Here is a 23419-nt window from a genome sequence, read left to right as displayed (position 1 = left end):
ATATCTGAAGGAAGACTTAGGTTACATTATTACTTGATATTTTCATTTTGAATTCAGTTTTCGTACTAAATTTTACCCAGCTTATATTTTACATTTTGCTTTATACCGCATAATAATGATTTCTTGTACGTCCAGGCGTATTATACCAAAATCCTCTCCATTAATACGAGTTTACAATGAAAACAATTTTTTCACCGAAAGACGATAAAACGCGAGGTAAAATCTGACACGAGATAGGAATTTTTAATAGAAATATATAAGCCCATAAAACGTTGGGATGAACTTATAATATACGAATTACCGAATAAATAGAGTTTCCGGAAATGTGAAATTTTTACTACACATATTATAAAGCTTAGTATTGATCGATTGAGTTCGAACTCTTGAAAACCCATCACTCGTTGTTATTAAAACGACGATTTTCAGTGATGGTTATAACTTTATGTGACTGCCATCACTAAAAGTTTCGATATTTTAATTTTATAATCATGATGCGCGAAACGTTTATATACTCGTAATTACCAAATTTATTTATTTTAATACGCTTTTAAAAGCTCGTCTTATATATTTTACCGGTTCTTTGGAATATTCCTATATATATATCATAATATGAAACATTTATTATACGTCCTGCACGTCCCGCACCGGTCGTTATGATGGGAACGTTTCTTTTGAAGTATCCCGTGGGATACTGTCTGTACAGCTGCACTGTGTAATATAGGACTATCAGCTTATAAGGTTTTAAACTGACCGTGCCAAGAAGTAAGAGGGGATTCAGGAGCGGTGATCTGCAGCATTCACTCTTCATATACCTACCAACAAATAACACAAATAGTCTATAATTTATTATAGCATCATATATTTATATAGACGCGTGCTCAGACCTCTTTTTTTCTCGGCGAGGTAAATCGTCGTTCGAACGTTATTTTAAGACGTTTAAGTTTAACGTTTTGGCAGAAAAATATACACAAATGTTATGAAAGACAATATTTTGTCTAAATTAAAAACACTGCACACTCCATAAATATTCTTATATCACATAACCTCTTATATTAGTAAACTGCGGCAGTGCAGTAGTGTTGATAAACGTATTATACTTCCTAGCTCTGCGTTCAGCTGCATACTGCAACCATCGCTTGCTCACGTCGATGATGATTCATACAGTGATATTGTATTTTCAACGAACCCGATGATCGATCACTGATCAGGTTATTCGATTAGAATATTTAAATAAACAATACTATACGTCATTAAATTAGGTATGTACAACGAACGCAAATTATATTATTATTATAGGACTACATTTCGATGTCGCAGCTTGTCGTCGATTTGTAGACGTTCAGGTATCCGCTGCCATAATATGTTATCTAATGATGAAACTTAGTATAATATACATAAGGGGGCTCCTCCTCGAGTGATGAGTTATCAAAAATTGTGTTTAAAAGAATATTATACGTTCGCCCACAAATCCAGTCATGAAACCACGACAACAGTCACGAGTGCGCATTGTTCTTCGACAATAATGCACATTATTGTATAGAGTAGGTAGGTACACAAAATATAATATAAATATTAACTACATCATAATATGTAAACGTACAAGACGATAACGGACAAAGACGACAAGACGGTAGCGTCGATTACTGAATACCGACTATACACATCATTATTACTATTATTATTGTCGTATTATACATAATATGTTTAATATATTAGCATGCAGACGTATTTTACTATACCTTATACGTGGTATAGACTATACCGTAACGGGTGCATAATAATATAATGTGTCGTTCACATTTTATTGGCTTCTGAAGCTAAACAATACTCGATCGCATCACGCGCGATATACTTATTACAATTAACAAAAGTCGTGTACGATTTTGATTGAATACGATTTTTGTTTTTCGAAATAGAACCGTCGACGACGGGACATATTACACGACAAAACCCGTCGACATATTATTATTATCTGCCCCTCATCACTGCGTATTAAACTTCCAGGCAGGATGAAGATGATAATAACAATAAAAAAAATGTGAAACACGATGCCCATCATCGTCACAATACCTACCTACATCATAGGTATTATTTCAATAATATTATAATACGTGTTGTATTGTACGATTTCTCGTCGAAAACACGACCGGGCCACCTGGCTCAGTGCCCGCAGAGTCCGCGACGTTCCTTTGTTTCAGAGGCGACGTCACGTAATGTAACAACTATAATATATGGCTCGGAGGGCTGCTATTATATAGTGTAACAATAAAATAATAACGTCTAAATATCATACGAACAGGTCGCAATATTGAAGTGCATTAATTTCGGAGTAATTGTGCTCGAGGGTGGCATACAATACATAGGTATAGGTATTCACACCACCGGTCCAGACTTCGAGAAAACGCGGCGGCCGCCGCAGAGCTTTTATAATAATAATTAGGTATTAAATACGATTTTTTGTCTGTATACGAAAAAAAATACATCACGGTAATATCATAATTAATTCGGCGAAACGTTGTTGACTTCGAGTCGGTTGGGACAAAAAAAAATATGTGTTTTCTAAAATATTGTATGTACTTTTGATATATTAAATTTCTTCGAATTGTCGAAAACTCCACTTTTATAGTCATTCCAGTAATCGAGGCTCCACCGTCTGTAATGTATTTTTATAGTTACTACGAAATAAGTTAAAACACTGCAATAATATTATTATAATTGTAATAATTAAATATATATTTCCTCTGACGTTCCAAGAAATCGATAATTTTGAATTTCCATACCTACCGTAGGTATGCTTATAGTTTAGTTTCAAGATCGGCAGATCGTCCGAGAAACGCAGATCGCAACGTCGATTATTCGTTCGCTGTTCAAGGCCGCATTGCTTTGACCGTTGCGGGTTACCGCGGTATAATAGTAATAATATAATGTCACGTCCATGACGCGATTTTCGGTTTCGCTATTTCATATAACATTAAACGATTCGTATTGTGGCGACATTAGTATAAAATTCGCGTGGTCCTAAGAGATAAAGTTTATACGAAAACGGGCCATGTATGTAATACGACTCTCGAAGATTATCTGCGCGCGGACGTTTAGCTGTTTGACGTTACTTATAATATTATGCTATGCTGTTCCATCTCATACCGACCGTTCTGCAGTTCTTTTTTTAGTCGACTTGGGTCGTATGATCTCCGTGTTTCTTTCTGGAGTATTATTATTATTATTCGAAAACCTCTGCCAAAATTTCTCGACTTCCATCGTCTAAAATATTATGTTTTATCGCGTCGCGCGTGTCGACTCGGCGGTGATCTCCTCGCCCTCTGCACATTTATGTTACATTTAGGTACCTAATATCATTATCTGCTTGAATTGGATTCTAATAGATTTTCGTCGGAATTCTGATGATTGCACGACGACCGAATTATCGACTGATTTATTATAATTTATCTACTTTAAAATTATTTCAAAAATATTCTCCGGGAACATAATTTCCACGGCGATCGACGCCCAATATATTATGACACGCGCGGCACCTAAAAAACACGTGGTCGATCGGTGAGCGACGATTGCTGCTGGCAGACAATCGTCATTATTTTAATATTGTTTTTATATTTTCCGGCAATATAAACGGTATAAATTATTACAATAAAATGATCGGATGTTTGTCGCGAACGAAAAATAACGTTCTTAAATAAAGAGGTCACAAACAGACTGACATCGGAGACTGCAGCTCGACATTCTTATCGCACCTTATCACCGCAGTGATGAACTAATATGTGACAACAGTGATGTGGCTACACCCACAAAAGTTTTTTTTTTAAATATTTATTTAATAAGATAAATAATAATATATTACTTAACTATTATTTAACTACTATTGTTTTAAATATTAAGCATGTATTATATTTAACTTTTTTATAGATGGTATTTTAAATTAATATATTTTATCTTGCATTCTTGAATATTATGTTCTTAATGAACAATGAGCATTTTAGAAAATTCCCACTATAGTAACTTCGTTTGACAAAAATCATTTGACTGTATAATAATGAATAATCTCGTCAGCGTGTAGAGCGCATCAAATGAATTATAATATTTCAGCTATTGTATAGTGTGGAGAGATAACTATGAAATCACATCGATTCGTATTATAGATATAATGCACTTTTTCATAATATATTATTTATCGACGAGACGCCTGCTCACACATGGACGAACAATAGTAATATTTTAATTTATGAAATTCGTTTGTGGGATAGATAATCATAATATTATTGATATATTTTAATAATCTATACGATAATATTAAATTGTATAAGTTTCGGCCTACGCCTCCGTTCGATTAGTTTTCCCGTTACAACTTTACTATTATACTCAACGCGCCTTCCTCGGCCAGCTATTGTTCTACTACGCGATCCGATCTAAACGCAAACACACACACATATTAATATTATTATTTATTGAGATCGCATAATATCATAATATAGGCACTACACATATATGCGGTATTAGTCGGCCAATATTTTTTTGTATTATAATAATGGGTCCAAAAATAAAGTCGTGCGCGCATTGTTCTGCAGCAACATTCGCCTTTAACGGTCGTTTTACGGCATCGTTTGTATTGTGCGCAACCGTACACAGAATTCGAAACAAAGAAAAACTACAGACGTTCACTTAGGTCTTATAAAGGGCCTCGTTATTCGGCCACCTATAATGTACACTATATATTTATATATAAATAGGCTGCAAAACGAACCGTATAATAGCCACAACTCTCAGCAATGCTCACCTTATTGTATACGATATTGTTCACCAAAAGATTATATTATACCTAATGTGTAGATATCATGTTTCTGCAGAAATTTTAAGAATACGCATTTACGGGATACGGTCGAATTTCATGATCTAAATAATGGACGGTCTGGAGATTGGTCGTTTAATTTCATTTTGTGAAATCTGTAGTTTATTATTCTATTTTATTTTATCTCAAAGCTCTAAAAAACAAATCATTAATATTTAATGATAGATGTACGTCGCAACTATGTGATAACGTATAGTAACAGATCTGATTTTGAATAATTCAATTTCCTTTACGAAAAGTTCAAAGTAAAATTAGCGGAACTCCTTTAACGAGCTTTCATAACTTATAACATAAATATGTATAAAACGTTTAGGTTATATTAGAACTCTGAAAATCTTTTGAAACCGAGTTTATTACCTTAAATCAAAATAAATTCAGCACCGTAGTAACTTACTAAATTGCGCAACGTAGGACCAAGTAACAAAGTTAGAAAATAATAACATTACAATATATTATTAATTTATTTCATACTGCAACAGATCTAGTGAGTAGTATATATAGGAAATTGACGCGAAACATTTAAAAAACCGGTTAGACGAAAAGCATATATTATACTCTATATAATAATATAATGTCATATTATAAATTAATGTGCCTATTGTACGGGTAAAAAACAACGGTTGTTGTTATGCGGTTTTTAACAAATAGATATTCTTCCGGTATTATAATATTACAGGATGCGGGCTGAAAAAGATCATGGGACAGGTTATAATATAGATACGACACGATAAATCTGAGCAGCATTATTCCAGTGTACCCTATGTGTGAAAACATGTCAACTTCGTAACATAGTTATAACCATTATTTTAAACATATTTTCGAAATTTAATCGACTTTACTGCAGTGAAAACCAAAAATCGCGTAGGAAAATCTTAACAACATTGCATATTATGCATAATATTATGTTATCGTGCATGTTTATATGTTATAGGTATATTAGGTACCGTGGGAGAGCGGAAAGGTTGTACAAGTCCACGCAAGTTCATCTGCCTCCCCCTCCCCCCTGTAAATACCGCCACCTGATTATGATAATATATAAATATCGTGGAGCTATAACATGTCACGTCGTGGGTGTCAAAAAAAAAAAAAAACCCCATATCGATGCCCGGCCGGCACGCCAGCCAGCCAGCCGCCCTTGATTTTATTTCACAACAACAGCGTGGTCGCAATTTCAGCGCCAAAGTCACGGACGAATAACACCGGTCACAGGGCAGGTGCGTGTACACGGTGTGTTTTATCGCTGCCGATAAAAATTTATACAAACGGACGTTTTACAGCGAGACGTCTTGTCGTCGGCACGTACAGGCCACTATATATTATTATTATATGCTCGCGTGTGGGGAGAGGGGGAAAAGGGATTGATGGCTGGTCGACTTTCCTTATACATACACATTACACATTAATAATATATTTTAATGTGCAATAAAAGCTGTATCTTCATTTACATATTACACTATACTGCAGGTACCACGGTAGTATCATATACTCGAGCCCCTGGGCCTCCACACGAGTTTTTCTCAGCGAGGCCCAGTAATCTTTTGTTATTAATTTAAAAAAATAATAATAAATACTATAAACACACTCCAGGTTCTGCAGCCTGCAGCGCCAGCAGATGTCCGTTTATAAAAACATATATAATATTATTGTGAGCGTATAATAATTTTTTTTCGCAAACTTGCAGTAGGATACACACGCTCCAATATTATAATATATGACGATGATGGACAAAAGATGGACTATATTATAATTACAGTGTCATCGGACAAAACCATTTTTGCCCACCTGCGGCGTTTCATCGGTCGATAAACTGCTGTTACTGCAGACGACGCGCAATTATCATATTATTATTATTATCATTAGGTGTTGGATATATTGTGTAAATTATGCAATGTGCGATTTCTTTGAGATATATATATACTAATATACATATTATATAGACATAGGTATCGAGTATTTTTTACCAATACGGAGGTAAACGAATCGTCGGGTAGTGGGCACATCGACTGATCGACTACTGTTTTCACATACGATTCGTGGGTTTTCTTTAAAATATATATTTTATAATGATCCTGCTACAATTGCATCTGCAATAGTACAGTGGAGTTTGTAGAAATCTGCACGTTTTGAAATAGTAATACATACAGCATATAGACTATATACTTATATAAGTGACTTAACGCAAGGACCTCGTCGTGAGAAAAGTCCACTCGACTTTCCTGGCTCGCGTTTATTTTTTATCGACCGTGCATGATCATGCTTATACAAGGAAACTAGCCGTCCATCACACAGCTGTTGTAGTTGTATACACTCGCATATATATATATATATTACATATTGTGTTACAGATATAGCTGGTATAGACGGTATAGTTATGAATTATGATGTATTAACACAATTGAATAATATTGTTTTTATGAATATGCAAAATGCGCACATTGGCTGATGTTGACATTATTCAATATTTCAACAATACATGGAATTATATATTAAAATACATGTCCATATCGTCTTCACCATTCCTCACTTCAACTACTAAATCACCGAAATCCGAATAAATAGGTATGAATATAACAACCTATACGTCTGAAAACCTTCCCCGTCGTTTCAAAAAAAAAAAAAAAATCAGTACCGCGGCTTAGTAAATCTGCTTAAAGATAAAATTCACGAAAATGTCACTACCTATATATAATAACGAGTGATTCGCCTTCAAAAGACGAACAAAAAATATGCTTGTTGTACAAAAAAAAAAAAAACGTTTTAACAATTAAAATAAGAAGGAAAAATACATACATTTATACTCGTATTATATATTTATATACGCTGTTATATTGCGTGCCGCTGTAGTGTTCGTGTTTCCTGACCACGACCGAGACGGAACTACGGAAATGACGAATATTATTCACCACAAACGGGCCGCGCACATCATTATAGGAACATTTGACAAAGGAAACCATTACGACAACGACACGAACAAGTGTGTCTCTTTGTCGTCGTCGTCGACGAAGCCGAAATCGTATGCGGTGTCAGCCCTCCCCTCCCCTTCACTATGCAGGTCCTTGTCACTAAATTTCAAATTCAAATTATTCCACCCGTGTAAAAAAAAACGAATTAGCGAGGCTTGTCGCGCGCGCGCGATTATGACAATACGTCGATCCATCGACTCGTGAGGAGAAAAGGGGAGAGGGGGGTTACGATGACTTACCCTCCTCCGACTACCGTATCACTGCAGCTGCACGATTCGATTTAGTAAAAACGTTGAAGTAGTATGATTTGTATAGTGAATATCATTGCATACAAAATACTCGATTGTACAAAAGAGAAGATAATATTATTATATTATGTAAGTGTGCCTAATTTTTGAAACGGTTCCGAACGAATACGAAATCGGGTGACCTCTACAGCAGGCAGCCGTTTTGGATTTACCGAAATAAATATTGACGTGTGGTTTCCAACTAGGAACAGCCGCGCTTAGTCGAGCCATATATAATATGTACCAATAATATTGCCAATATTGGTTATCAATATTATAGAAAATTACAGAGATATAATAATATTGCACGACGAAAATCGATATCCAAATGAATAAATAGGAACGTTCGACGGCGACAGTATTGAAGAATATAAAATATAATACATCCGCACACTTACTAAACCGCGATAATAATAACGTTACGATTTTATCATCAGTATATCACAGATTATATAATCTGTGATATTATGATACCTTCATAATACTACCATCGATAACATAATTTTATAAGTTACACAGCAATAGAGCTCGAAGTTGTTGCATTGACATGTTTTTTGTGGGCCATTTCATTTATTGCTAAGCAAGGCTAAAAATTAATTTCACTACACTTCTAAAAAAAATAACAAAATTATATAGCACATATGTTTGCTTCGTGGTGAACTTGTAGTGTTAAGAACGTATTTATTTATTTTACAATTTTTTAGAGCATATTCCACGAATAATGATAATACAATTTGAAAATATAGTTTTCCTATTTTTATTAATAAAATAATAAACATTTTCCTACATCACGAATTTGTTAGGTTAGGTTAGGTTACACAATACAAAATAGAGCATACTATCAATTATATCAAAATACGATAATACTAATTATATTTTAAAAGTATAATTGTACTTTTTTATGCTCATCTTAAGAGCATTCATATTTAGTAAATTTTAAGTTTCATTAAGTTCCGATCCCTTGTCATAACAAACGATATTATAAAATAAAATAATTTTTCGGTTTCATAATGAAAATATTTGAATATTCTTCGTTCCTATGACGACGGCCACTTTATACAACATAATATACAATACAATATAGTATTGTGTGTGTGAGAGTGCGTTATGTGTATATTATATAGTGTTATACTACTGTTATAGTCGCACGGTCAAAAGTCAAACTTTCGTGAATGATATGTCATATGTATATATTATATTATAAATATATTTTTTTCAGAACGCACACAGTGGAAATAATTTAATATAATGCACATATATCATATTATATAGTAATATAATACGTATAAATATATTATTGAGACGGCGTGTGCACCAGTGCACCGAAAACTGTCATGTGCCACCAAAAATATAGGTCATAACATCTGATCAAAACTACATTTTATTATTATTATTTTCCTGTACGTATAGATATTATTCTTACAATATATAGTAATTTATATATGAAAGTATACTCGAACAATATCCTAAAAGCAGGAGATTCACCGGCACTCGGATAATATTTTATGATCACTACTAAACTTCGAACTCTATAGACTATAATATACGAACGAGTGAAAATTAATATTATTTTTATTTTTCAGAAAATGTTTTAAACCGTGTCATTCGGTGATAGAGGTGATCAGAGGTAGGTACGACGACAACTGCAAAGGCGCTTAGAGACTACGTTTCACGATGTATCCCTGAGCTCGGCCGGTTTCGATGCCTCATAATGCCAATATTTTCGACATAACACTCAGAAAACTTCAAGGTGTATGGCGATAGTTTGTTTATTGAGTGCATTGGTATTACTATATTATTAGACCATTAAATGGTAAGCGTCGTTACACTTGTTTGTGTTTTAATTTAAATCTGTTAAATTTGTGCCTGGTCACAATAATAACAGCTTTAGAAACAATAATGACTGATTTCATGACGAGCATAGTGGTTATAGTATTCAGCAAATTAATTACGTACTGAATAATATTATACTACTAAAGTGCGGGTAAATAATATAATATACATTAAATGTCTTAATATCATATTGTTCAAATATTCACACACGCGCATCACACGTCGGTTGTGATTATAAAGTTAAATGTTTGTCAAAATATAATGTTTTACATTATACAATAATATGTTAAAGTCTATATGTCAGCCATGTGTCGTGCATATACATATCAGCATATCGTATTTACGTATACGAGTTTAAAACAAAATATGAATAGTATAGTATGTAATTTATTGTTTATTAATTATTATTAAAATATCTTATTGCATTATACTATCTTTGAGTCAATATAAACAACAATTAACAACATAATCCTATACATAGAACATTAATCGCTACTACTTACCTAGTTCTCGCTTATTTAAAACAACGTTATTGAATGCCATCGCGGTATTATGAAATACGAACGTGTAATTTAACGATAAAACAACTCGAGATAATCGCTAAAATAATAAACCGAGTTAATTGTTCGCTAATTAACATATATTTTACTGTGACTTATAAAGTTATATTAGTTATATATTATAATAATAGTACAATACTATAAATTATAACGATTTTTTTTTAACTACTACGCGAGTATTGTAGATTATGCAAACAAAAGTAAACAAAACACTATAGTATAGCGAGTAATTATTAATGATCAACATAATTTGAAATTCGACGAATTATTTGAATAAACCACGGAAAGATACCTTGAAAGATATATTATTGTTATAATAAAGTTATGGGTAATCTCGAAGCATTCGTTGCAGATAGGTACTGCGTGTATTATGAACAATATTGTTGTGCTCGAAAGTCGAAACAAAAATACAAATCAATAATACAATATATTTTATTGCTGCAATGATATCTTTAACACAGACACGTTCAACATAGAAATATATTAATTTAACGAATAATTTGAAGTTATAATTATTGAAATAAATAAGTAAGTTAGGTTAGGTTTTAGTTTTAGTTTTTCTTTTACTGCAATTTAGAAGAGTGGCCTTCAGTCGTGTCATTGTATACGCTGCAACGCCGTTACAGTATATTTCATACCTAGGTATATACGTGTTTTCAAAAGTGAATTAACTCTCGTGAGCTATACCTATACCGAGGTATATTACGTATGATGTACGAGCGTAAACGGGATCTAATGCGGACAGGAAAACTTGAAAAAAAAATTCACACACAAATAATAATAATTGCACAACAACGGTATTCAATTATTATACCGGAGAAAATATAGCGATTCGCACACGACGGGCAACGCATACACACAAATAATAGCTATTAGTAACTAGCAATATAGCATTGATGCACGACAAATTTAGTCGACAATAACTCGCCGAGTGATTGTTTGCTGTTTTTCCGGGGGGAAATAATATATTATATATATTTTTTTTTAATGATATACGAGTAGCATTTACCTAGGTTCGACTTCTGGAGAGAAAAAACAAGGAAAAACTCATCGCAAATCGCGAACGATTCGGAAAAAATAACCTCACGTGACCTCCCCACTGACGTCCGGCGGTGGCGTCGACCGCACAAAGCGGTATTGCGCGACGCCGCCGCCACCGCTTATATTTTCTAGCTGGACTGTGGCGGCGGCTGTCAATGCCCTCTCCAGGTACGCTTGCGATCCGGGCGGCGGCGGTGGTAGGGGAAATCGCGTTGTGTTTAATAATAATAATATATTAACGTAATAATATGAAATACAGACGCGCTAGCCGCTGCCAACGGATTTTCTCGGGCAAACGACGACTTTACGTTATCATCATGATGATAATATAAATAAATTGTGTAATAATAATATACACTACGCGGCCGGAAACACGACGACCGATCGTGAGAATTTCCGTATATTGTGTATAGGTACACTATATAATGTGTTGAACTAATATAAAAATCCAATGTCGAATAAGGGAAGGAGGAACCTAAACAATGAAAAAAATGTTGAATTTGCGCGAGTGAGATGTATCAAAATTCACGCGCGTGATAACGGTTTAATCGTGTGATTTGCTAAAAACGATTTTCGTTCGGCTCAGACGCTTTGATACAGAACGAGTTCACTCAAATTTTCAACACAACAATAATGAGTTGGAAACATATTTGTTATTTAAATAATATTATTCGAACAAAATTATAATCATAATATAGTGGCTTTCACTACCCTCTTAAACCTCCGAAACCACCCACCCCATCACATGAATATTTGGTCAGTTCTACGCCAGACTTGTATAAGCGACTTGTTCAACGTCACTATGCAGGCTGACTGCGCTACCATAATACACTTTCCGATAAACGATAACATGCAATTTAATAATATTATATAACATACACCCAATACCACTCTAATATGTTGTGAATTGTCGGACATTTTTAAGTTTTAGATGTGGGACATAGGAAACAATAAAAAAATACAATCAATATAGGAAATAAATAAATATAATAATATAGGTAGTACGTCCTATGTTCCTAATTTAAATGTACCTATGTGATATTGAAAAATAATTAGGTATTATTAAAAACTTAAAAAAAAAACTAATATGAAGGTATACTTAAATCTTTTTTACATCTTCGAAAAAAATGAGTGAACAAATTGTTGAAATTTTTAAATGAGAAGTTTTTTTTTTATCGAACGCTAATGGCATTCAACTAGTAAAATGGCGTGCTAATAGATTTTCATAAGTTCCGTGTTTTTTTTAATTAAGATCTTGAATTTTATTACTTACCCTAAGGGTTCGATTGTTTGCGTACCATAGCCCCATTTATAAGATTAACGATATTTTATTGATTATTGTCATAGTCAAGCGTTGGTATATAGCCAATTTCTAAGAATTGCAGTGGTATGATATTTTCGTTGATCTATATATGTACAGTAAAGTCCACAGCGAAATTGCTCTCTGCGTATGATTACAACCGATATATTATTATTTTTATCTCAGTTTATCTAATAACATTATTGTACATTATGGCGCCCCTCGTTGGATCAATGACTGAAGATGTATAATAATATTAAGAGGACGCCACACCCGCATATATTGTGTTGTCTCCGTCTTACAAACGTATAACATAGCAAAATCTGTTTAGCGCGGGACACTGTTCTCCCTCAATATTTATAATAGAATTTTCAAAATTTCACAACGCATAGGTAAGAACTTTATCTGTGTCCATTTCACAGTTTGTTTTTATAGCACAAACCAATAATTTTAAGTAATTTAATGAAAAAATAAAAAATAAATGTATTTTCTTAAGCTTATAACTTTAATTATATTTATGTTATCAAAAAAATAACGACGCTATGACACAGATAAAGTTTTTACCTATGCGTTGTGAAATTTTGAAAATTCTATTATAAATATTGAGGGAGAACAGTTGCCCCGCGCCAAACAGATTTTTCTATGTTATACTTTTGTAAGACGGACACAACACATGCGGGTGTGGCGTCCTCTTAACGCAAATCGTTAACCTATGTATTTATTTATATTATTAAAATAATATTACAATGCTATTATGTACCTATACAATAATAATAATATTAATGCACCTAGCATATTTGTTTATTTTTTTTATTATTATACATGCAGGTCATCCGATATCAATGATATCATATTTTGTAAATAAAAACATACCTATTTGCTTATTAATCATTTAAATGTTTCATTTGGATAAATACCATATACATATATTATGTACATAGGTATATTAATATATTATAATATAGAAACGGAGTTTAATGATTTGATCCAACGATAACATTGTATACAAATAACAATATGCCCACAGATGTGATAATAATACATATATATATACGGACGATGTCGTCTACACACTTTTCCAAAAAATCAAACAATATGAAGTCTCCGAAAACATTTTCATATCCTAACGTTAAGCGGAGTAATAAAAAATATGTTTGTAAGTTTTATTTTTTTCTGTTCACCCCAAATGAAAACGTTAAAAAAATCTTTGGAACGCACTCGTATTATATGTATATACACAAACTGTAGACTGCTGCTGTAGTAGTGGAATGGATTCTTAGTTCTTACATATTATTTTGACAAGACTTTAGTCGGAATAACGATCCCGTGCCACTGAACCACTTTGACGATTTTTTCCTTTTTAATTATGTTTTTGAGTTTCAGATTTTACAAGCCTATATAATATACTATATAGATGCCATACTTAGAGCATACCTATACATAGTTTCATAATTTATAAATATATGTCAAGTTGTCAGCTTACAAAGGCTGTTTTCAACGAACGAACAGTGTTATAGAATATATATATATATATATATATATATATATTTATAAATGTTTAAAAGCACTTAAAACAAAATTAAAAACGCACACGAAAAAAAATGATACGTATAAATAAAAAAATGTATAACTCTGACAGCTGAAGATTAGCGAGTATTGAATATTAAATGTCGTGGAATATAAAATATGTATGCGCGTGTGTGAGTTGTGCAAATTAAACGTGGACAGTCTATCGTTGAGTAGACGAATGAATGTGCGCCTCGTAAAAAGATTATTATTAGCTTTTATATTCGACGTAGTGAAAAAGAAAAAATAATATTAAATAATATTATGAATATATTGTCATCGCCGTCGTTCGCGCGAAAATGCAATACGATAGTCGACAATTTTCTTCATGGTCAAAATAACGTTCAAATGCGCCAATGTGTATTATTATTATTGTATACTCGCATACAATTCAATATTTCATTATTTTCATTATCAAGGTTCAATAGCGAATGCATTGGTGTACTAACAAAAGGCGGACAACAATGAATATTAAGTACTTCGGCGACTGGTGTGCAATTTTAGTCGTCGCAGGACTGCCAATAAAATCACAGCAGACGTAAATACACGAAAGTTTCGAGGAATAGGAAATTATTTACAGCTCTATACACGCTCAAATTAATTCGGATCCCGACCCTTATTCTTCGTCGGCCCACGAAAATATCATAGGTATTCATTCGACTAAAAATAAAATATATTTCCGGTTGTACAGATTGAAATTCAATAAAATAATGAACAAATGAGGGTAACTATATGGTGTAACATATTATAGTCACCACTTACCGTGAAGGTGTAAGTGTAAAATAACATTTCGGTGGGTAGTAATACGTAATCGATTTTGTTCAGTAATAAGCCACACACACGTGTACATAATAATATATCTATAAATATTTTATTATTTTTGACATACTGTCGGCGAACCGAGATAATTTTCAACGGGCTGGTCTTACCGTCAAAGTTTTGACATTCAGACGAACTTTATAAAAATACTTATAAGTTATATTACTTATTTAATAATATTGAAACTTTTAAAAACAAGTTACGAGACATAAAATATTAAAATAGATAAATGCGAGCAAATGTTTGAAACGCGTTAAGGAAAAATATTGTGATTTATAAATTAAAGATGTAAATTAAAAGAAAACCTATTATAATATAATATGATTGATAATAGAAGGTTATACTAATAAATTGTATTTTTCAAATTGACCTTTTTTTAGATAATATATGATTCTAATTTATTTACAACCTTCCCCAATTATAAGTACTTAGAATAATTCTTAATATATACTATAAAGCCACTGCCGTAATCAAATATAACATAACATACAAGTGTTTTAAAATTTTAAGTTGATAATTTTATGTACCCAATTTTGTCCCAATTATATGTATTAATAATTATTCTGGTAATTTGTATATTATTATAACAGATTAAAAAAATAACGGCATGAAAAATGATTATGGTTTGTAACTGACGAGTTGACTTGAGATTTATGTCATAATTGACAGTAATCAATAAATGTTAAATGTGTAACACACTGTTCGTAAAACTGTCGAATTATGATTCAATGTATTTTATTTTCGTAGCACCTTTGAGTGCTACATAATAGTAGGTATTATGATATGCATATTAAGTAATAAACTAATAAGTACCCTACATTTCTTCGAAACCACCTACAGGCAGTTTTCTCTATTCGAATTATTTAGGTACAGAAATATAATAATATCACAATATTGCAACCTTAATTATCCACAAAATGAGAACTAACACGAATATAATATGTATAGTCATTATAAAAAAAAAAAAATACCATATAGATATTAAGGTTCGTTTTTGTTTTAATATAGTCGAAATAATATTAAATCGAAGAAACAAAACAAAAATGTTACATTTCATATATACAAAATTATTCGTGTATAAAAAAATAATCAATTAAAATGATTTATGACATTTTTGTATCACTATCAACAACATTTATCATTATAAATCAATTTAAAAACAAAATGATATACGCTATATATCATTATTGTTTCATATTGTTTTATATACATATTATTTCAATTCCATTACAATCGTAGATACCAACATTGATATTATTTTAAGTACCTAAACGGTGTACATGTGCATGTCTGTAAGTTAGTCTACACGTCATACTGCACGGAAATACAATCATGGGTCTATAATCGTTTATTTAAAAGTTCATATAACACTTCGTAATCTCGGGACACATAATTTTACTGTTATAACTCTCAAAACAGAGGATTACGCGTACGTATAATGATATAGACAATAGACTGCTGCGGGGAGATTGAAATGAATGCATCTCATTAATAATTTACAACGTAAAACACAGTAATTGGTTCTCGCGCATGAAGAAAAAAGTCTGTTTTTTACCACGCAGTACCTATATACGCGGTCCTTAAATTACATAAATATACTGAACAGTATAACGATTTGAAAAAATGGTTCTTGCGTTACACAGATACAAGATACATTTACCTATTCGAAAACGCCAAAAATCAGAGTTTTTTTAAATTAATATTCATCATTAAGCGGAAAAATGTAGGATGAGCCAGTATTGAACACACATTACGGACCGTATAGGTACACTCACTTTCGATTATTTTACGGTTTATTTGAGCAGCTCGGGTGCCAAAAGTCAAATCGACGTTTCCATCAAAATCGCAAATACGGGTAGGTAAATACTAAATACGCAATACAAAAACAACAATGAATGTTTTAGAGAACAAAATGATGTATTATTATTATTTATTATTATATAGTGCAGCGCACTCATCTCCGGCCTTCGTCAGCGTTTACATACCCATATACGAAATATTAACGCGGCAGTTGTATAAAAAGGTGCATGTACGGATTTTTTTTTACTACGAATGATGTAAAAGCACAATATCCAAAGGGAAAGCTCTCGTTTCTGGCATTATGTCGTACATAATTTATAATAATATAATGTTTATAGAAGGGTCATGACGCTTTACGAAGAACCGGCCAATCTCGTGATCTCGTGCGAGTCCTCACAATAGGAGAACGTGCAGCAGCGTATATTATACGAGTTTGTAGCCAAGCCGCATAAAAACGAGTTGTTTTATCTAGAAACACGATCGACCACCGAAAATTAAAAAAAAAAACCTACACAATATCACAGAAACCATCGTGTATCATTACTATTGTATACCTGCCCAGAGAAAGACCATAACAGCGAGTAAATCATGTAAATTTTACAAGGATCGTACGTTATAGAATAAAGTTCCTCGTTGGGGGTCACGAACTCGGTCGAACGACATACGTAGGAACAGCTAGGCCACTGTCATTAAAGGTTCCTTGCGCGTTGTGTTTACCCTCTTGAAATGACCCACTTTTTTTTTATACTAAATAAATTCGAGATGAAGGAAGTCTAAGCATAGTGCCGTAGTCTCGTAGACTGTTATGGAGGAATGAAAGTAGACGTAGAAAAATTGTAGGTAGCACGAACGTGTGCATCATAAAATACGGTATATATATATATCTATGTATAAAAACAAACTGTGAAATGGACACAGTTAAAATATTATTATCAGAAAAAAAAACCATTACCTATACTTTAATTGGTACGACTGTATACAGTAAAAGGTAATCCATTTAAGTGTCAACAACTTATCGTTGTTAAAAAAGGTTTTGACTTTTAAGAAAATATTTTTTAATAATAATTATCTAAATATAATTTAATGTGGCAATAATGTCGGTTAGTAACAACGTAAAATTACGAAAAGAAAAAAATTTTTGCGGATAAATTTTACAGAACAATATTTTCCAACTTTTTGAAATAATGAGTGATGCGTATAGAGTGTACGTAGCACACTTAAATGGATCACCTTTGGTTATACAGAAATAATTAATCTTGTCGGAAAACAACGGAGAATACATTTTAATAATGCGGCCAGTGATGATATAAGACAATAATTTATATTTTATGTCTACCCATTTGTACGAAACCTAATCACTTTCGTATACAATAATATGTTATCGAGTCACACAACCTCTTATGCCGGTCGTCGAACGTGTAATGGAAAATGTATATATTATTATCGTAATATATTATATAGTTGTAAAACAAGATACGTACCTGCCTACCTAACTGTAATTTCGCTGCAGAATAGGTTATACATAATGTGTTCTTTCGTACACGTATATTATAAAGAGGTACAAAATGGGTTGTTGAATTAAAATGTACCACTGCAGTCTGCGGTACAGCTGGTACCACCCGGGATAGGTACTCCCTATCTTCTTGTGTACCTAGTACCTACGCTTCATATATAATATTATATGGGCAGAATGCATTAGTTTTTTTTTTCAAAGAAAAAGTAAATGTTATTGTTTAAGAAACACTTTTTACAGTATTCGTCTGGCTATAAATCAGGGAAAAAATGTTTGTGATGTATACCAACGGTTATTTTCGTTAAGTAAACTTAAATACATAGGCGATATAAGTGTATTCTTGTATTGTACACAATATTTTGGAAGCTTTCATTTTGAATGCGCGTTGAAACGTAAATTATTGTTTGAAAAATTATTTCAAAGACGAGGTACGCAGATTAAATTTAAAACACGCATACTAGTAATTACAATCTATTATTATTATATATTAGGTATACTGTTACGAGCTTATATTTTATGTACCTACATACGGCGCACACTGTCGCTATATATTATTATGAAATTAATGTATCGATATAGGTAATTATAAAGCATTTGCGTGTATATACGAAGAACAACGGTTGGGAAAAAAATTATGCAATTTCACTAGTCTTTTGAAATATATAATGTGCGTTTTCGCTGAACTGCGTTTCCATTTAAAAATTATTAACGATTTTAATTCCAGTATTGTGACGATATTATAAAATTAAATACCAGCAGCAATATATTATAATAATCGGTCGAGCGATTTGTAAACACCAACATACATTATTAAATGGTCGACAAATCGATAACCGCTGAAAGTGTTTGGGTATAAGTGTATTTCAACTGTGTACGCCTTCTATGAAATACGCGTAGGTATAAACAATGCATAATGCAATTTTTTTTTAACAAAGAGCTGCACAATATAGCAGTGTGTATTTTATAGGTCGTGATTAAGGTCTCGACGATCGGACGCGATTCTAGAGCAACAATCATAAATATCTTTATAACTGTTTTGATAACGTAATTATAACTCAAGTAGGTGGTATATAAGCCCACCGGCCACCGACTGGCCGATTTGAAAACATAATATACCATAACAAATAATAATTTATCACGTTATCGTAAAATATTAATTACACGACGAGTTAGAAAAGAAATGTCACATAAAACCCAGCGTGACCTAACCAGAAAAAAAAACAATCGTCGACACGGGGTACGTGCTTGGATCCCCTTTCGCTCGTATAAGGATGAGTCGTAGGAGAGAAAAAAAAACAAATCGTTGTGCAACATTATTCTTCTACTACGAGTGCGAGTAATAATCGCACGTGCGCACAAAGCGGCGGCAAAATACATTGTGTAAACTACTACGCAATGTTGCAGAGCCACAGAGGATGAATATATGACCATAGGGGTGCAATCGGTAACTCGATTACTGCGTTGATGGGGCTGAATGGATGATCATCGTTTAAGGGAAATCCAACAACAAAAGATTTTAAACCTGCCGTCTTTAACAATAATAATAATAACAACAATATAGTTTTAATACCGATGGCTCGTACCTGTGAAGTAATAATTAGTAGGTATACCTTCCAAAAATTATGATTTATACTGCAGGCGAAGGCGTCAGAAGTGTGAGGGGGCTATGTGCCCCCCAACTACCCCCAAGCGAAATAGAAAAAGAAATTTTGTTAACTTCAGGCGTGTAATTTAATATTGCACGAATAATTATACCACCACGCGGCACATATTATAGTCTTAAGTTTAGAGGTACCTATAAAATAATTCCGAAATGAAAGGATGTCAACAATAATGAGCTGGTACAGTATATAATATGCCATAATTTAAATACAAAGTGTAGTCAATACTTCTTGGAGTGTGTTTAAATATCGTTTAATAACATATTATAGAAGGTACTATTTTGGCAATTTGATTATAGTTTTACCTCCGAGTGAAATTTTGCTTAGCGGTCGCTCTTGGACTCGACCTGACCGCCAAGAACCCAAACCACGGATTTACACAATTACTAACTGTAATAATATGGTACGATATGATGAGGATAATGGTGCGAATACCAATGATGGTACCTAACTATTATCTTTGTCCAGGACCAGGACGAGCTTAATATAATAAATATATGAAGATTATTACCTGTGAGGACGACGGCGGCTGCAGTGTCGTCTGTCGGCAAATCGCTGCGAAAACGGCGGCGGTCGGTGTAACTTTGTCGGAGGTAGCTGACCACGGTAAGTCGACTCGCTGTCGGTGGAAACTCGACGAGGAAACAACGGCGTGACAGGAAACGGAAAAACGTTCGCTATAGGCACACAAATACGTGCGTGTGGACAAATATACAACGGACCGCAGCGAAGCGCGCGCGTCTAGTACGGCGAACAGCTGACGAATGAACACAAAACAACACGCGTGCCACAATGGGAAATCCTCTCCGAGCGTGTGTGATACTGCGAGCGGGGCGGGGGGTGGAGCGCGACGCTACAGCGCGGCGCGGGCGTTCGGCTAGCGCTTGCGCAGTGTCGTCGCCGCGCGTACGTACTACACGGGTGTCGCGAAACGTAAACAACAACCGTCGTCGCCGCCGTGAGAGGAGGATGACCTGCTGCTGCTGTTGCCGCTGGCCGCCGCAGCTGAGCAGCGAGCACTCCACCGCCACCCCGCAGCCGCTCCACCGTCAATCGATTGTGCGTGTCAGTGAGAACCACTTTCCCCTCGCCACCCCTCCACCGCCGCCTACCTATCGATTATGTTCCCTTCCCCTCTCACGCGGTCACCGCCGACCCAGTCACATTATTGCGCCGTTCGTAAACATACAGCACACGCGCGCAATCGTTATGGCTATTATTATTATTATTATTAAATCTGTGTCACGATGATAATATTATTATTGTTATTATTATTATTATTATTATAATTATGGTAAAAAAAATCATTCCTACTCACCCGCGCCACCAGCACCACCCCGACGAGTAATCAATTAGGTACCCGTGAGGCGCTTGGCTTTGGTGTTGCGGGTGTCACCTACTTTTCGATCAACGTACAAACTGTTATTCTACATATAGATATATAATATGCGACGCGTCTATGAAACCTAATATACGCGTGGTATCTGAACATTTTGCAATTTTTTAAAAAATTTTTAGTGTTAAGCCGCGTCCACACCTGAGCACGCGCAGACCGAGCATGTGTGCTCATGTTGTGCGTTCTACAAATTTGCATGATTTTGACGCACAGCGAACGCTAGCCGAGTCGGTCGGCTCGGCGTGAGCATACAATATTATGCTCGGTCTGTGCGTGCTCAAGTGTGAACGTGGCTATAAGTATGAGTAAAATGATTACCATATTAATAAAATGCCTACCTCCCTGTGATGCTTGTTATGGTGATAGAGAGTTAAACTTACATTACCTATTAAGGAATAAGACTCAGAAAAAAATACACATCAAAAATAAAAATAATACAAATTAATTTCAATAAAATAACATACAATAACAAGACTAAATTATAAGTTTTTATAAGTATTATTTTATAAGTTGCGTTCGAAGTATTTAACTTAATTCAAAGATTCTCCCAATTGAAATAATGATTTGGACCTATATAATTGAAGAATTTTTTACTAAAAGATTTTTTTGTAATACATTATTTTAACATCAATTAATGCGCTCGCTTAATTTTTTTTCTTATATTTTCCGCATAAAAAGAAATTTATAATTTTTTTATTATAAATAAAATAGTTTTGTTATATTTTGATAATTGTTGAACTATCATAATCACGCTAGAAGTTAATAAACAACAAAAAATAATTATACCTTTTTATATATAATCTTGACTAGTTACACGTTCAATAGCTTAAAATCCTCTCTGTGCAGTTGAACTTGCTGAAGTACTTTTACCTAAACAGTTTCCAACAATTTTTCTTTGAAATATTTTTATTATAGTGGTCTAACTGTGTATTAATTTAACCTCCTCCTCAGACCAACAAAACATACTGAAATATTGCCTAGCTGGAATAAAGATAAATATGTTATACACGCACAACTTTCATAGGTATAAAAGCCCTTGATTTATAAAAATTAAATGATAATGTGCGCATGCGCATTACAATATTATTTACCGGAAATTACCGTCTATAAATATACTACACAGTTCACGTGACCCACGTTTACATTACATTCGCTGCGGTATATACCAACTGATCGGTATACGGTCAAAAAATTACATCTTATTTCATGATGAAATAATACATATATGTGCCCGCGATCACTTGTATGATGGGGGGGGGGGGGGGGTGGACCGCCTGTGGACGAACTTCGTCCGGCCCGCAAGAGAATACAATATTTTTAAATCGTTTATTTTTGACTGCAGGTTAAATACGTAATGTCTTCGATTTTAATTGTTGATTTCCTTTTATTTGAGCTCGACTATCTTTGGATAAATATGTGCACTGTGCAGATGACATAACATTTCGATGGCTTAAACCTAACCGAAATTCCTGAAACGGCCCTCAAAAACATTACCTCATAATTTATGGTGATCTATAATATTATTATGTTTGATAATATTTGACCGTGTAAACGATGTACATTATAAGTAGAAGACGAGTCTCAGAAGGGTGGTTTTCCTGCAATATTTCAACTTCATTGTATTTTCATACTCGATCGTGGTACTTGTGCCAGGTGCATACTGCATATATAACTTTATCTACCCATTTGTACCATGTCTGCCTCGGACGGAGTCAATAATATTGACGATAAGTACTTACTATTATACCTACAACCTATACGCCATGATGTGACGGTCGTATAAAAATGCATATTAAATTATTATTTAAGAGGACGTGAT

General features: G+C 33.6%; 1 protein-coding gene across 2 annotated transcripts in view; it reads right to left on the bottom strand.

Moving 5' to 3' along the window:
- Positions 1 to 21148, bottom strand: part of LOC149054185 (protein yippee-like 1) — a 46385-nt gene extending 25237 nt beyond the window's left edge. Inside the window, exons 1-2 of one of the 2 annotated variants that reach the window (XM_089230534.1) lie at positions 20716 to 21148; positions 752 to 812 (exon numbers count right to left, since the gene is read on the bottom strand). In XM_089230534.1, the coding sequence (XP_089086660.1) occupies positions 752 to 797 (46 nt within the window). In that variant the 5' untranslated portion in view covers positions 798 to 812; positions 20716 to 21148. The remainder of the gene's footprint in view (positions 1 to 751; positions 813 to 20715) is intronic. The other variant, XM_015512182.2, reaches the window with a different exon arrangement.
- Positions 21149 to 23419: the final 2271 nt, after the last annotated feature.

The sequence above is a fragment of the Diuraphis noxia genome, unplaced genomic scaffold (assembly GCF_037042655.1).
Source record: "Diuraphis noxia isolate RWA-SAM2 unplaced genomic scaffold, SU_Dnox_SAM2 contig0009, whole genome shotgun sequence".
NCBI classification, from domain to species: domain Eukaryota; kingdom Metazoa; phylum Arthropoda; class Insecta; order Hemiptera; family Aphididae; genus Diuraphis; species Diuraphis noxia.
The sequence above is the reverse complement of the archived record's forward strand: the minus strand, read 5'-3'. Positions and strand labels throughout refer to the sequence as shown.